Raw genomic sequence first — 14,945 nt, forward strand, 5'->3', positions numbered from 1 at the left:
AATAGCCTCAAAAACAACCATATTATGATAGTTTTGGCAAACTATGCCCAGTTTAATAGTTTAAAACAGTCATAATATATCTGGCATTGGTTATTTAGTACCTTGTAAACATATTTCTATAACAGTTAATAAAGTTATAACTTATAAAGCATACTAGCAAAGATTTCATTATATTGTTATGTAAAATGGTTGTTATGTGTTGTGATGTTATATATTTGAGCAAGACAGGAGAATTTATTCCTTGAATTTTAGGAATAATTTACTTAAATTACATTCTCACTATAATTTACTTTCATTTAAGGCTCCTAAATAAACTATAGATCATTTATAATATATTTGGAAATATAAGGCTCCAATATAATTATGAGATATGTAAAATATACAGATAAAGTATTTCTCTTAATAGCTTATAAAATGTATAAGAAAAAGATTAAAGCACAAAAATAAATAAAGAATACAAATAATTAACACAAAATAAAATGCAAACATGTGAAGCTTCAACCTCACTATAAAAAGTAAATTAAAACAGCTTGCATGTTATGTCAGCAAATATGCATATATTCCTAATTAGGAAACTATATGTACTATAATGATTTCAAGTATATATAGATTAAAGAAGAAAAGAGCTGAGTGTTTTGTTGTTGTTTTTTTTTGGTATGGAGAAATTGTAGTGATTTTCTTATTCAATTTCTATACTTTACCCCATTATACAAATTTTCTTCAGTGGACATAATTTTTTGAAAGTTATATAACATACTAGAGGCCTGATGCACGAAATTCGTGCAAGAGTAGGCCTTCCTTCCCCTGTCAGCACCAGCTTCCCTCTGGCACCCAGAACCTAGCCTTCACTCCGGCTGCCACAGGCACCTGGGACCCGGGCTGCCCTCGTAGCCCTGGCTTCGTCTGAAAGGTCGTCCAGAAAGATGTCTGGTCTAATTAGCATATTATGCTTTTATTATTATAGATTACCAAAAAAAGCAGCAAGAATACTGCTTGGTGTTCAAAAATTTATCTGGTAATATTCAAAATAAAATTGCTATTGCTTAAGGGTGAAAATAGAATATGTAAAGCTGACACAATTTTTTAATTGGGAGTACAACAGATGTGTGCGTGTGTGTGTGTGTGTGTGTGTGTGTGTGTGTGTGATGTACATACACTTATATAGGATAAAAATCATTTTAAAATAACAGTAAATACAGAAAAAACTGCTGATGAGGTGAAGAGGGAAATCAGCACTCACAGAATCATAACACACTCAACAATTTCAAAATCTGAACAAATGCTGCGGTGCTTCCCATTGTTTTCAAAAGGTTTGTTTGAACTGCTTCCAATGCAGGTGCTTGTTCCTTTGTGAGCTAAGGGGCTCCTAACCCTGTGGATTTCAAACAATTTCTGAAAAGGTTTCAGAGGAAGGTTCTTGGGTCGTCCGTGGGTATTAAAGCAAACTCAGAACCCGGATGTATCATCACCTGGTGTGCAGCAATCACGGCGCCTCTAGCTGTGGATTACATTCCTCACATAGTTCAGCAAGATAATTTTTTAGTGAATGTCATATTTCAAAAAAGTCACGCTTCAAAAAATTCAAGTTTGTAGTTTTATTTATTTAAAACCTAGTGCCTGGTTCTTCAGATAACTTCATTAACACCTTCTATTGTCTCTAAATTTGAGGGGAAGAATAATTTTACAATGTATTCATTCATTAACCAAATATACAAAATGTACCTAATATCGATGTTGACAATTTTTAAAAATTATATAAAATGCAAATTATTACATATAACATAAGCTTATAGGACATCGGCAAGGAATGACTGGGTTTCATGGGTCGTCTGAATGAGAGAGGAGTTTCCATCTCATGGTTGTATCAATCTCTTCGTCAAAATTTCCCCCCGTCTGCTCCTTAGAAAGCTCTACCAATACCTAAATAAGAAACAAACAAGAAGAAAAAAGAATTATTGAGTCGTTGACTGTCTTACAGACAGGAACAATGTGTGTTACTGTCACGTGCAATTTACAAAGACCACGCAAAATCGTCAAAGTTGGCTCACCTCTTCCAACGTGCACTGAGACAGGCTGTATTCCTCCAGGTTAAAATTATGTTTCACTGGGGGGGGGAAAAAGACTAGTAGTAGATGCTTATAATTTATTACCAATAATTTTTTTAAATCATATGAAATAAAAATGCAAACCATTCATATAAATGGACTACAGAGCTGAACAAACAAATGCTTGGTGAGATAAAGAAATAATGAAAAGTCAGAATATAAATACACATTGAATAAATCTTGATATTAGAATTTTCTCATATTACACATTGGTCACACACTGGTGTTTTATTACTTAGTTGATGTGTCCTGGGAGATGCATAGGTTCCTGGAGGGACTTCATAACTGACTGATAGACTCTTACACGTGGGAAGATTTCAATCCCATTCCATTCCCTTTAAGAGGACCCACTACTTCGGTGGAACTGTGTGCTTCAGCCAGTTCATATGTTGCACCAGCTCTCCGCTGGGCATCCCCACCAGGAAATCTGCGTGAGAGTGGTCACCAATTTATATATTCATGTGTTCACAGTTCGCCATTTATACATTGAGAACCTTCCATGAGTGGGAGCCACCCTTAGGTGGCAGGGATAGAACTGTAAATGAAATAGGTAAAACAAAAACCCCTGCCTTTGTGTAGTATGCATTCTATTGGGAGGAATATGGGCATTAGGTAAGTAAGCAATATATAATAAACATATTAATTTACATAAGTATAATAAAGTAAATGGTAGCTACTATTGAGAAAAAACAAATCAAGTGCAAGAAATAGGAAGTGGAGGGCACTCTTGTTATACCTAGCTAGGAAGGGCCACAATAACAAGATCATAACTGAGCAGGAACCTGAAAGAAGTGAGGAAGCAGCTTGGAAATTTAGGAAGTAGAATTCCAGAAAGAAGGATTAGCAAGTGCACAACCCCAAGGCAGGAAGTCAGGGTGTCTAGAGTGGGAGGAGCAAACCAGAGGTTTATATTATGTCAGGCACTGTTCTAGGCTCTTCCTAAATGAGCTCATTTAATCCTCCCAACAACCCTGCCATGTGGCACTGACGCTATCCCGCATTTTAGAGATGAGCCATCCAGGTGCACGGGGATTAAGCACCTTTGTCCAGTGTCTCCTAGCTCCTAAGCAGCAGTGCTGGGATGGGAACCCGGAGAGCCTGGTGCTGGAGTTGGAGCTCTTTGTTACCATGCTGTGCTCGGAAATTCCACCATGATGGTTTGTTTTGGAGAACAACCCAGTGAAAAGTGGAAAAATGATGACAAAGACAGAAAAGGGACGATTTCAAGTGGCGAGAGGAGTCATGCACAATGCAGGGCGCAGCCTTAGCTGGAGACACAGGCTGTTCATGCATCTTTAAGGCAGAACACACAGCACAGACACAGGGAAGTTTCCTGCTGCCTTCATTTTATGAGTGAAATATAAAGCAAGGAATCAACTGTGGGAGAAGAGCAGGAAGGAGACAGATATGCAAGGGGAGGGGAAATGAAGTAAGAATTCAGGACACTTGGTATGAATGGATTGTGTACATGTAAGCAAAGCAGACTGGACTAAAGGGCTTCCTGAGTTTAATGTTATGAATTCACATTAAAACCAACCAAGCACAATTGTGTGTTTTCTGCAGTTTCCATCTGCACTGGAAATTAACCTCTTTCCAGAGGCTTGGGTGAACCAAAACTGGGGTTAAATCCTGACCATTATGTACCTTTAGGATTCTTAAGATCATACGTATCCTACAGGATCTATTTTTTAAAATGTATTACACAATTCTCTCCTATTAAATTACTATCCAAGCCTGAATTAATTCTTCAAAAGTTTTCTTGTAAAGATGGTCACTCTTACCTGCCTCTAATTTGTAAAAGGCCTGAGATAGAGGGTGAACATCTGCCACGGGCAGTTTATAGGCCAAGAAGGTGGAATACCTGGAAATAGGAAAATGTCATATTTCACCTTGAGTTTCAAGGAGAAAAAAGACCATCAAAATAAATATTATCAGCAATTTCCTTTTTGAAATAAAAACAATGCAAATCAGACCTGGCCAGCTGGCTCAGTAAGTTAGAGTGTCATCCTGTGCACCAAAAGGTTTCGGGTTCAATTCCCAGTCAGTTCACATTATCTAGGCTGGGGGTTCAATCCCTGGTTGGGGCACTTCCAGAAGGTAACCAATGGATGTTTCTCTCTCACACTGATGTTTCTCTCTCTCCCCCTCTCCCTTTTTCTCTCTAAAAATCAATAAACATATCCTTAGGTAAAGATTCAAAAAGTAATAATGCAAATTAATGTAGTTCACATATGAAGTAAATAATCTAATTTACCAATGGACATTTCTTAAAATGACTTTGGTAGTTGGCTGTAGGAGATAATTCTCCTAGAAAGAATCCGGCATAATTATACTTACTCTCAGTTCACACAAACCTTTTTCTTTTTGAACATAGCTATTCTGAACTAATCCCTTTGGTAAATTCAAATTAGGCTAGAATTAATCTCACTCAATATTCCATCCTTGTCACCAGAAAGCTGAGAGAGATAGGAGTTTGGGAAAGAGGGACATAATAGTGGGTGGGGTTCAAAAGGTTTTAACTAAAAAACGTCCCTGACCTCTGAGGAAAGAAGAGCCAGGACTGATGTTTGGCATCTTGCTTCCACATGCTACTTCTGGCTGTGTGACCTCATGCCCCATTCTCAGCTCCTTCTTAAACAGAAGTCTGGTGCTCCCAGGTAGCTCCAAAGCTGCCCAGACTTCCAGGACTGGCCCCCTTCATCCCAGATGCTGCCCTTCCAGCCTTACCCTTCGTGATCTTTCCATCTACATCAGAACTTCTTCTCAGGTTTGTGACACCAAAGGTCTAGGAATAGGACTATTATATGCCCTGCCATAGACCTCAGATAGTGCCATTATATTTATACTGTGCTAAAATGGAAATAGCAGTTATGTTCTGCTTCTCTGGGGTGATTATCTCTCCAAAAAATTTCAAATTCAGTTCCTGCTCCAGCTCCTTGCCACCCTCCCCACCAATAACACACACACGCACACACACACACACACCTATTTTCCATTTTGTGTCATGAAAACTTCATCAATGGACAACTCTTTGATTATCTCAGTTGCTATTTGTCCCTATGAAGGGAACTTACCCTAAACAGTTACATCTTTTAAATTATAAATATTAACATCTTTTGAATATTTACAGGGAGGACCAAGGAGGATGCCATGGGCCTGACTGTGGCCCTGTGTGGGTTTTAATAATCAGAAATCCCCCCAATTTTTCCAAGTCTTCTGCCAGAGCTGGGGATCAGCCATGGATGGCAGCGGAGACCCATGAAGGCTGTCCCCAAGCTTCCCTGGGGGATATAGCTACCTGGGCAGCTCCCAAATCTCATAATCTGTACGACTCAACAAGTCCATTTTTGAGGCCCCAACGTTCATTATGAAGTCACCCTGACATTCTCTCAGAGCAGAAGAGGAACCATCGAATGGGTAAAGACAACAGGTTTCTCCATAATCAGAAGCTCCATTCACCTTTCCTGCAGCGCAGCCTGTGGGAAAAGCTTCAGAATCTCAGTGTGGACCAAAGTCACTTGAGAAGCTTCCTGTACTTTTAGTTCTAGAATGTAATCCTTGCCAAGTTTGCTTTTCAGGTGTTGGATGGAGCCAATGCATCTACGGACAAGAAGGAAAACATGTTGGAATGAATATTGGCTCTGAAATTTTTTACATTATTTCAAATATAAGGGAAAGGGCATCACTGAGGGAGCTGAAAAGAAGAATTCCATCTGGTGATTGTCTCCTTTTCATAGGGAATCTCATTTTGGGGGGGGGTCAAGTGAAGGCTATGGAAAGACACCCACCTCAGCCTTCCAGACACCATGATGGCGATGCGGTCACAAAGAGTCTCGGCCTCCACCAGGTTTTGGGTGGTCAGGAGGGCCGCCTTCTCTGTGTTTTTAATGGTTGACTGAATCATGTGCCTGAAGTAAACCATTAAAATCAACACCATTAAAAAAAGAGCATGAGATGGGGGGGGGGGGTGAGGGTTGGGGGGGTTGGGAGCGGAATGAGATAAAGGGGAAATTTTAGAGGCAAAATACAGTTTATGAATCATATTTAGATCCTAATTTAGAGAAATGTGACTACTGATTAGGTTTTTATAGCATAAAGAAGATTTTAAAATATTTCTGTTATTAAATTATTTATTACCATTTAGGAGTGATTCTGGTTAAGTTAAAGAAAAATTCCAGCCTAGCTGGCATGGCTCAGTGGTTGAGCATTGACTTATGAACCAGGAGGTCACAGTTCAATTCCCAGTCAGGGAACATGTCTGGGTTGTGGGCTCGATCCCCAGTTGGGGGAATGCAGAAGGCAACTGATCAATGATTCTCTCTCATCATTGATGTCTTTCTCTCTCCTCATCTCCCTTCCTCTCTATAATCAATAAAACTATATTAAGAAGAAAACCTCTGTATCTTTTGTAGAAGCTAACTGAAATATTTATCAATAAAGGACCTGCTGCCTAACATTTGCTTCAAAATAACTGGGGAGTGGGGAAATGAAGTGGGTGGAGGTATAGATGGAGAAATATTGACCTTGTGTGGATAACTGTTGAAACTGGGTGGTGGGTAAAATGTGTTCATAAATGATTCTCTTTACATTTGTATAACATGTCCATAATAAAGTTCTTTTTAGAGATTGGACAGTCACAAATATGAAACTGAATTGGAAAATTTTTTTAAATATATATTTTATTGATTTTTTACAGAGAGGAAGGGAGAAGGATAGAGATTTAGAAACATCGATGAGAAAGAAACATCGATCAGCTGCCTCCTGCACACTCCCCACTGGGGATGTGCCTGCAACCAAGATACATGCCCTTGACCGGAATCGAACCTGGGACCCTTGAGTCCACAGGCCGACACTCTATCCAGTGAGCCAAACCGGTTAGGAATGAATTGGAAAATTTTATTAGTCCAAATCGAAAGTCTCAGATAGGAAACTAAAAAGAATTTAAAAACTAAGAAAAGTTATATAAACAAACTTGACAGATTAGGTAACAGGGTAGGGGGAGGAAATGGGGGAAATTATGTCACTAACTTAATAGTTTCTAAGGAAATAGTTATAGACATCTCAATAAGTAAAAGACAAATCAAAATACACTCCAAATTGCAATACCTAAAACTCCAACCAAGTCCTTAAGGGTGCTTTTGTTTTTGCTGTTCTTAAAAAATGAGAATACCACATGAATACGCTACATTAGCGAATCTAGAAGGGTTGGGCAGAGGGGTAAGAGATCAACCAAATGACTTGTATGCATGCATATAAGCATAACCAATGGACACAGACACTAGGGGGGTGAGGGCATGTGCTGGAAGAGGCGGTGGGGAAGGCGGGGGGGGGGTCAATAGGGGAAAAAGGACACATATGTTCTACTATGTGTAATACTTTAAACAAAAATAAAAAATAAAAAAATGTGAATACCACATGAATATGCTGCATTAGCAAATCTATTTGTTCAATATTTTTTTTCTTAATAATATGGAGTATCTTCACTGAACTGGGAACCCGTGGATTTGCTTTTCTACGACCAGTTTAAGAATGCAACGTATACATGAGGTTTCTACTGCTGGCTCTGAGGGGGACAGTTCTCACCACATCTGCTGCTGTCCTGTAGGATCCACGCCTGTAGATGGTTCATCCAGGATCAGGATGGGCGAATTTCCCAAGATGCTCAGCATGAAACACAACTGAAATGCAGAGAAACACCTCTATCTGCTACCAGCACCACATCCGCCCTCAGGATAGCAGCACACACCACACATACCTTTCTGGTGGCCCCTGGCGTTAATTTCTGCACCGGGACATTCAGCTCTTGATGCAGTTTGAAGGCATCCACCAATCTGAGGGGAAACAGGAAGAGAATGGGGAAAAGGTCATCACACGAAGAGGAACAGCCTTCGGGGGAAGCTGGGTGCTACTATTCTCAACACTCTAACTCTAGTGACCAAGGGAAAGGAGAGTTTATTTCAGAATGGGAAAGGTTTTTCATCTCGTAAACAGGTTTTAAGAGTAGCTAGAATTCTGTTAGGAACGGAAATGGATGATCATTCATTCACTTGTCAAAAACAGCCTTTGTTGCCTGGCTGGTATGGCTCAGTGGTTGAGCGTCGGCCTATGAACCAGGAGGTCATGGTTCCATTCCTGGTCAGGGCACATGCTGGGGGTTGTGGGCTCGATCCCCAGCATGGGGCATGCAGGAGGCAGCTGATGGATGATTCTCTCTCATCATTGATGTTTCTATCTCCCTCACCCTCTCCCTTCCTCTCTCTCTAAATAAATAAAAGCGTATCTTGAAAAAAAAAAAAAGAAAGTACTGGTGCTGCCAATTCAGCATCAGAGGAACAGAGTAAAAGAGTACTTTAAAAAAAACAAAACCAGAAAAAATAAAAACACAGCCCTTGTCTGACATCCCTGCTCTACCACTGACACCCTCTAAGAAGGGGAGATGTCTTTTCTACTCTCCACTCTTCATTAGTGGATTCATCATCAATGGACAGCCTCCCTGTCTCCTGACACAAGGGGATCGCATGACTGTACCGTGTGATGGCGACTGCGGCGTCTGCTTTCCTCAGCCCTTTCACTGCAGCGAACAGGTCCAGGTGCACCCTCACCGTCAGGTTGGGCCACAGCGCATTCTCCTGAGGGCAGTACCCCAGGAACTTGACCGAGCCATCTCCCCAAATTGAATTCCATCCTTTCAGTTCCACCTATGAAAGTAAACTGGTTTTAGAAATACATGCAGCCTTTTCTCCAATCATATAATCACTCAAGAAACTGACATGTAGCTAATAAATGTCTACATTTTTTTGAGCATCAAAGAAATATTTCTAGAAATAACTTTCTAGATTTATGATTAAAAACATTTTTTTGAGCATCAAAGAAATATTTCTAGAAATCACTTTCTAGATTTATGATTAAAAACATTTTTTTGAGCATCAAAGAAATATTTCTAGAAATCACTTTCTAGATTTATGATTAAAAACTTTTTTAATGACTCAAAGCATAGTCATATAAAGCTATGGTCTATATTTATTGTGAGATTTCTATTCTTGGAAGGGATACTGTTTCTTCATTTTTTTACTACCTCTCCAGCCGTTGGCTTTGTGACCCCAGATATCATTCTCAGAGATGAACTTTTACCAGCACCACTGGGTCCCAGCAATCCCAGTACTTCACCTGAAAGAGAATCATTGATTATTGGAAGTGAAATAATCAGAACATAAATCAGAAGTAATCAGAAAATAAACATAAAACTGTTTTTCCAATAACCTTCTTTAATAACCCCTCAGTGGCATTTTGAAATTTATAACATATATGTAATTCATGTCACCAAAACACGCTCTTCAACTCAGATGATTATGTAATGTATTCACGAAAAGCTTATGAATTTGATGTCAATACCACTGTTCTTTTTTTAAAAACTTTTTTAATGAAAAATGTGCCCAGACTGTTTCCTAGAACAGGTGGCTGATGTGCTGAGTAGATGGGTTAGTGGTTCCTAAACTTGGGAATTCAGGGACATTTTCTCCACCCCAAATTCCAACGCCTGTGTCCAAGCCATCTTTCATTGGAACTGATACAAAAGGCTCTTAATCTGTCCACAACAAATTTATGAGCAAACAATTGTGTGGGGGCTTTTTTGTTTGTTTTTGTTTTTCAAAACACAAATGATTGTGACAAACGCTGGCTGCAAACCCTCCCGTAGTATTCCAGTAACTTGATGTAAAACCCAAATTCTGTGCCAGCTCTCACAAAGCTTCACCTCGTCTGGCCCCGCCCGCCTCTTTGATTTCACCCCTTCCATCCGCAGATGCAGCCACTGGCCTCTTTGTGTGTGTCTCCATCACGCCATGGCATCCCCACGCCTGAGCCCCTGCCCTTGCTGTTTCCTCTGCCCGGGGTGCCCTTCTCCCCTCGTGCTTACACAGCTGGCACCTTCTCATCACCCAGGTTGTGGCTTAAATGTGGCTGTTCAAGGAAGGTCCTTCCAAACCCTAAGTGAAGGCCACACATATCATTCCACATATTTGCATGTTCCACACAGAACTTGTCTATGTGACCTTTGACATTTTTCTTAATAGGTTATTTTTTCGAAATATGTTCAAAACATGTGTTGAAAAACAAAGAAAGTACCGGTGCTGCCAATTCAGCAACAGAGTACAGAGAAAAAGAGGGCTTTTAAAAAACAAAATGGGGGGGAAAAAACCCAGCCCTTAGGATATATAATGCATGAGGACAGGATCTTGCCAATTTCCTTCATAATTATATTTTCAGAGCCTAAAACAGTCCCTGGAACACTCAAAAAATAGAGCATGTCCCCAAAAATGTATACACACACCTTGAATAATTATGAAGGCAGTGCTTATTAAAATACATTTCATATAAAAAATTGAGCCATCCGCTGTTACAGTGTTTATACATTTTTGGGGGATGCCCTATATATGTTAAATGAAAGAATGCTTCAGCAGGTACAGTGGTGTCTACAACACAGATGTTCACAGGGTATTTCTAAAAATGATGGTGAATAAAAAAAAAGGGGGTTCTTCCAAACCTTTTTTAACACAGAAGGAGATATTTCTTGTGACTACCTTCTTCTTCTTCTTTGAAAAGCAATTTTTCTTCGGGCCGGCATATTCTTTGTGTAGACAGCTAGCAGTGATGACGGGTTGCTGGAATAGATGACCATGTGATTTTCCTCTGAACCTTCAGAGACTCTATGCTCCCATGTTCTCTCTAATGGAGCCCTTCGCGCCTTATGCCATGAACCAAATCAGATGCTGAGTTGAGGGTGGTCCTACTGCTTGTTTCAAATGCAACATGCAGGCTGACTGGCGTGGCTCAGTGGTTAAGCATCGACCTATGAACCAGGAGGTCACGGTTTGATTCCCAGTCAGGGCACATGCCCAGGTTGTGGGCTCCATCCCCACTGGGGCACATGCAGGAGGCAGCCAGTCAATGATTCTCTCTCATCACTGATGTTTCTATCTCTCCCTCCCTCGCCCTTCCTGACACCAATACAAACATTAAAAAAAACAAAACACAAAACCCAAACAAATGCAACATGCACTCATTAAGGTTTCGTGCTTCTGAATGGGCTGAGAAAAGCAGCATCATTTCATGGAAGCTGGCTCACTGCCTTCCGAGAACAGAAGTGTCTAACCTCATGGGAACATCATGGCATCTAGGTCAAAGAAATGAATGACGCTTAAAATTTCAATCTCTCTGTAGGATTCTAAAAAAATGTCACTCAGGTAAATTCCTCAACTCGTGAAGTTTTTGGTTCTGAAACTGATCAAAGTCCATTTTTATCAAAAGAAGAATAGAGCCACTTGCTTTGTATATTTCTTGGAGCGTCCAGGACACCCCCAAGAAGTGGGAGTGCTGAGAACGGTTAAGAATCATGAAAATGCACCCAACACTCAACTTTCAAAGTGAAAACCGGCACATCAAACTCTACTGTGGATAGTTTTTGGATCGTGACATTAACATGCCCTCTGTCCCGGGGCTTTCTACCTCCTCTATGCTGGAAGTGAGCATCAGGGCCGTTGCTGTTCTCGTTCTTTCTGCCTGAACATCTTCGTCTTCATCGATAGGTTCCTCTGGATTTGGCCGGGCCTCTCTTCTTTGGGGGGAAATTCTGTGGACAAAGGGAAATGTATATGCCCTGTGATTTTTCCATGTGTCAAAGATGGATCGCGGATCAGCCCCCGGTGATATGACCACTGCCCCTTTCTTTCAATAAACTGGTGATGACCATGGCCCTGTGCATCCTGCCTCTGCTTTTGCCAAAAATCTCCATCCTGGTAACCAGAAACCCTTTGTCCGTGTGGCTCCCATTCTTTCAGTTAGCATCGTTGACCCTTTCTAATTTGTTGACAAGGACCCGTGCCTCTTTAAAAATCATATCATCTACATTTTCTCTGTTTACTCTGAGCCCATCTAATCAGCCCAACATATGCCTTAGCATCTCTTATTGTTCACCCTTTCTGGAGTTCCCTCTCCACCCCCAACCCACCCCTCCGCCCCCCGCCGCCACACACACACATTTGTAAAGCACGTGGAACTATGTTGCTCAATCAGTTCCATCCCATATCCTTTGTTCAAGGAAGTGTACCCATCTTGGACAGCAGAATGGCATATTTGAGGACTCATTAAATTTTGGAGGGACTGGAAGCGCCCTCAGCTGGTTAGTGCCAGAACTCTGCCTGGGAGCCCCGTTTCCTGGCGGTAAGCCAGCAATCGGCTGATCCTGGTGAAAATCAGTATGCTGTCTACATTGCAAAGATAAACCTGTAGCAACAGGACAACAAACAGTGCAGCCACTATTTAGGAATATTAAAATACGACATCAAGCATGAAAGGAAGCTTTCCTCCACCTGAAAACAGGATCCTTTCGCATTACTGTCTGCCCACACTTCATTTCCATGCATCTTAGAACAAAAGCGAACAGCAAAGCCTGAAAGTAAGGCTAGGAGCAAAAACAAACAAACAAAAACAGTTATATTTAGGTATTTTGTTCACAAATACGGTTTAAACATTTGAATTAAGTCAGTGACCTTTGGTCTTCAGGTAAAAGAGATGTGAATCACCTTCACGCCGGGAAGAAATCCAGCTACACAATGACAAACCAGCATAGTGGAAGCTGACTCTTCTTCTCACAACCCACACCCAGTCTGCCAGCAAATGCTACCTGTTTTACCTTCAAAATTATCCAGAACCCAACTAACTACTTCTCACCCATGTCTGTGCTACCCCCACCCAGGGCCAGGTCCTTATCATTTCTCCTTCTCCTTCTTTCTCCTTCCCCTTCCCCTTCTTCTTATTATTTTTAAAAGGAACCCTGGAAGTGTGGCTCAGTTGGACGTAGTGTCAGTCATCCCATACACCAGAAGGTGGCGGGTTTGATTCCAGGTCAGGGCATATACCCAGGTTTTGGCTTCCATCCTTGGTCAGGGCATGTGCCAGAGGCATCGACTGCTGTGTCTCTCTCACATGGATGTTTCTCTCTCTCTCTCTCAAATCAATTAAAAAAATATTACAATACCTTTCTACCTGGTCTCCCTCTTCTCCCCTTGCTCCAAACATCTATTCTCAACACAGCCACCAGAGCTACTCTTTTGAAACATGTCCTTTGCTTAAAACCTTCCAGTGACTCCTCAGTTACTCAAACAAAGTCAAAGTCCTATGGTGACCGAGAACACTGTGTAACCTCTTCAATCCCCCTGCACATGTCGCTATGGCTTCTGTGACCTTCTCTCGTACCACTCTCCTCTCAGGACACTCTGCCCCAACCACATTGGCCTCCTGCCTGAACCTCAAACTAGCCAGGTGACCCTTGCCCCTCTACTGGAATGCTCTTCCCCGAACTATCTCTACAGCTTGCTCCCTGCTTTCCTCAGATGATTATCTGTCAGCCAGGCCTTTCCTGACCACCTATCTGACATGGTATATATTATCTATTTTGTTTATCATCTGTCTCCTTTCACCAACAAATAAACTCCATGAGGGCAGGGACTTACGTCTACATTTGCTTCTATGCCTAGAAAACTACTGGTGCATTATATTCAAAGACAGTGCCTTTCTTCGGTCTAGGTCTAAATACATCAACATAATCATTATTTCCCTTTCTTTTTTATTAAACTTTTGCTTTTTTATCTCTAATTCAAAGGACTTCAGTTATATTCCATCTGTATTTTTAACAAGCTCTCTCAAATTTGGAGGGGGCAGTATACAGGATAAATAAACATGAAAAATTAATTTTGTATTAAATTCGGGATGTATACTATCCATCCATGCATATAAAAAATAACTCTAGGGCTTAGAATCATGTTGGAATGTAATTACTTATTCTGAGACTATAATTGAAAACATCTTTGAAGTTGGCACACTTTAGGCAAGATTAATTAGTTGTTATAGTAAACAATAACTATAAAAAAATAAGTGTTGAGTTGTAAAAACCTTCTTACTATTAGGCATATTAGAAAATCAGTTCCACTCAGGTCATAAAATAGGTCTTCATTTTGTCTTTGGTGCTCGTAGATTCTCTGTAAAACAAAAACAAACACACCCACACAAAAATGCTAAATGAAAATTCATCAGCTTTACAGTTTCCATTTAAGTAATAAGGAATTTCACATATTGAATGTTTTTCTTAAGTTTGAGTCCCCTATATGCATGGGTGATAAGCAATTCCCTGCAGAGACGTGAGGGGACCCCTACTCAACTCTAAACGTCTCTCAACGAGCAGGTATAACCTATGTTGTCTTCTCCAATTCCTCTTTTTTTCTTCAATATTTTGGCTTAATGTTTGCTGAAAGCATAACAGAGAGAGATGCCTTCATCCCGATACATTCTAGGGGTCAACAATATTTGTCCTAAAGAGCCATCACCAGCCTTTTCAGGGTCCCTTCCTGATCCAATGGTGATTGTTTCCATCTCCTATTTAGTCCTATTGTGTTATTCTTTCCTCATCAATCAATGCATTCAAAAAGTAATTCATGACGCCTAAATAATGTGTCACACGTCTATATCAATGTATTTCACTTTGCAGGTCTACTTCTCTTTCAGGAAAAAAAATGCTTTAAACAGAGGAATACATTTTCCATGGAGAATCCCAGGCATTGCTCAGCCAATGGAAAAGTGTTCTTACAGGCTCCCAAGAACACAAGCCTGGGGAAGCCCTCGCTACCTTGTTCAAAGCTGTTTCATTCAGGATGAGGCCGGGCCCCCGAAATTACGTTCCTGACTGAGCTCTTCTGCTCACCTCATTGTACATTTCTTTCCATTTGAATCTCATTTAGTTTATTTGATAATTTCTCGTCTTTTCTGCTTTGATGCCTTTGCTTCCCT

At 40.6% G+C, this 14,945-nt stretch overlaps 1 protein-coding gene across 1 annotated transcript in view; it reads right to left on the reverse strand.

Moving 5' to 3' along the window:
• Window positions 1-1,582: 1,582 nt before the first annotated feature.
• Window positions 1,583-14,945, reverse strand: part of ABCA6 (ATP binding cassette subfamily A member 6) — a 50,130-nt gene continuing 36,767 nt past the window's right edge. The window contains exons 27-39 of the mRNA XM_059671025.1: window positions 14,063-14,140; window positions 12,473-12,564; window positions 11,610-11,733; window positions 10,648-10,765; window positions 9,181-9,272; window positions 8,634-8,803; window positions 7,861-7,936; window positions 7,689-7,783; window positions 5,894-6,013; window positions 5,565-5,705; window positions 3,887-3,966; window positions 2,049-2,104; window positions 1,583-1,920 (exon numbers count right to left, since the gene is read on the reverse strand). Coding sequence (XP_059527008.1) covers window positions 1,819-1,920; window positions 2,049-2,104; window positions 3,887-3,966; window positions 5,565-5,705; window positions 5,894-6,013; window positions 7,689-7,783; window positions 7,861-7,936; window positions 8,634-8,803; window positions 9,181-9,272; window positions 10,648-10,765; window positions 11,610-11,733; window positions 12,473-12,564; window positions 14,063-14,140 — 1,344 coding nt within the window. The 3' untranslated portion in view covers window positions 1,583-1,818. The remainder of the gene's footprint in view (window positions 1,921-2,048; window positions 2,105-3,886; window positions 3,967-5,564; window positions 5,706-5,893; window positions 6,014-7,688; window positions 7,784-7,860; window positions 7,937-8,633; window positions 8,804-9,180; window positions 9,273-10,647; window positions 10,766-11,609; window positions 11,734-12,472; window positions 12,565-14,062; window positions 14,141-14,945) is intronic.

Source organism: Myotis daubentonii, chromosome 16, assembly GCF_963259705.1.
Source record: "Myotis daubentonii chromosome 16, mMyoDau2.1, whole genome shotgun sequence".
Lineage (NCBI taxonomy): Eukaryota > Metazoa > Chordata > Mammalia > Chiroptera > Vespertilionidae > Myotis > Myotis daubentonii.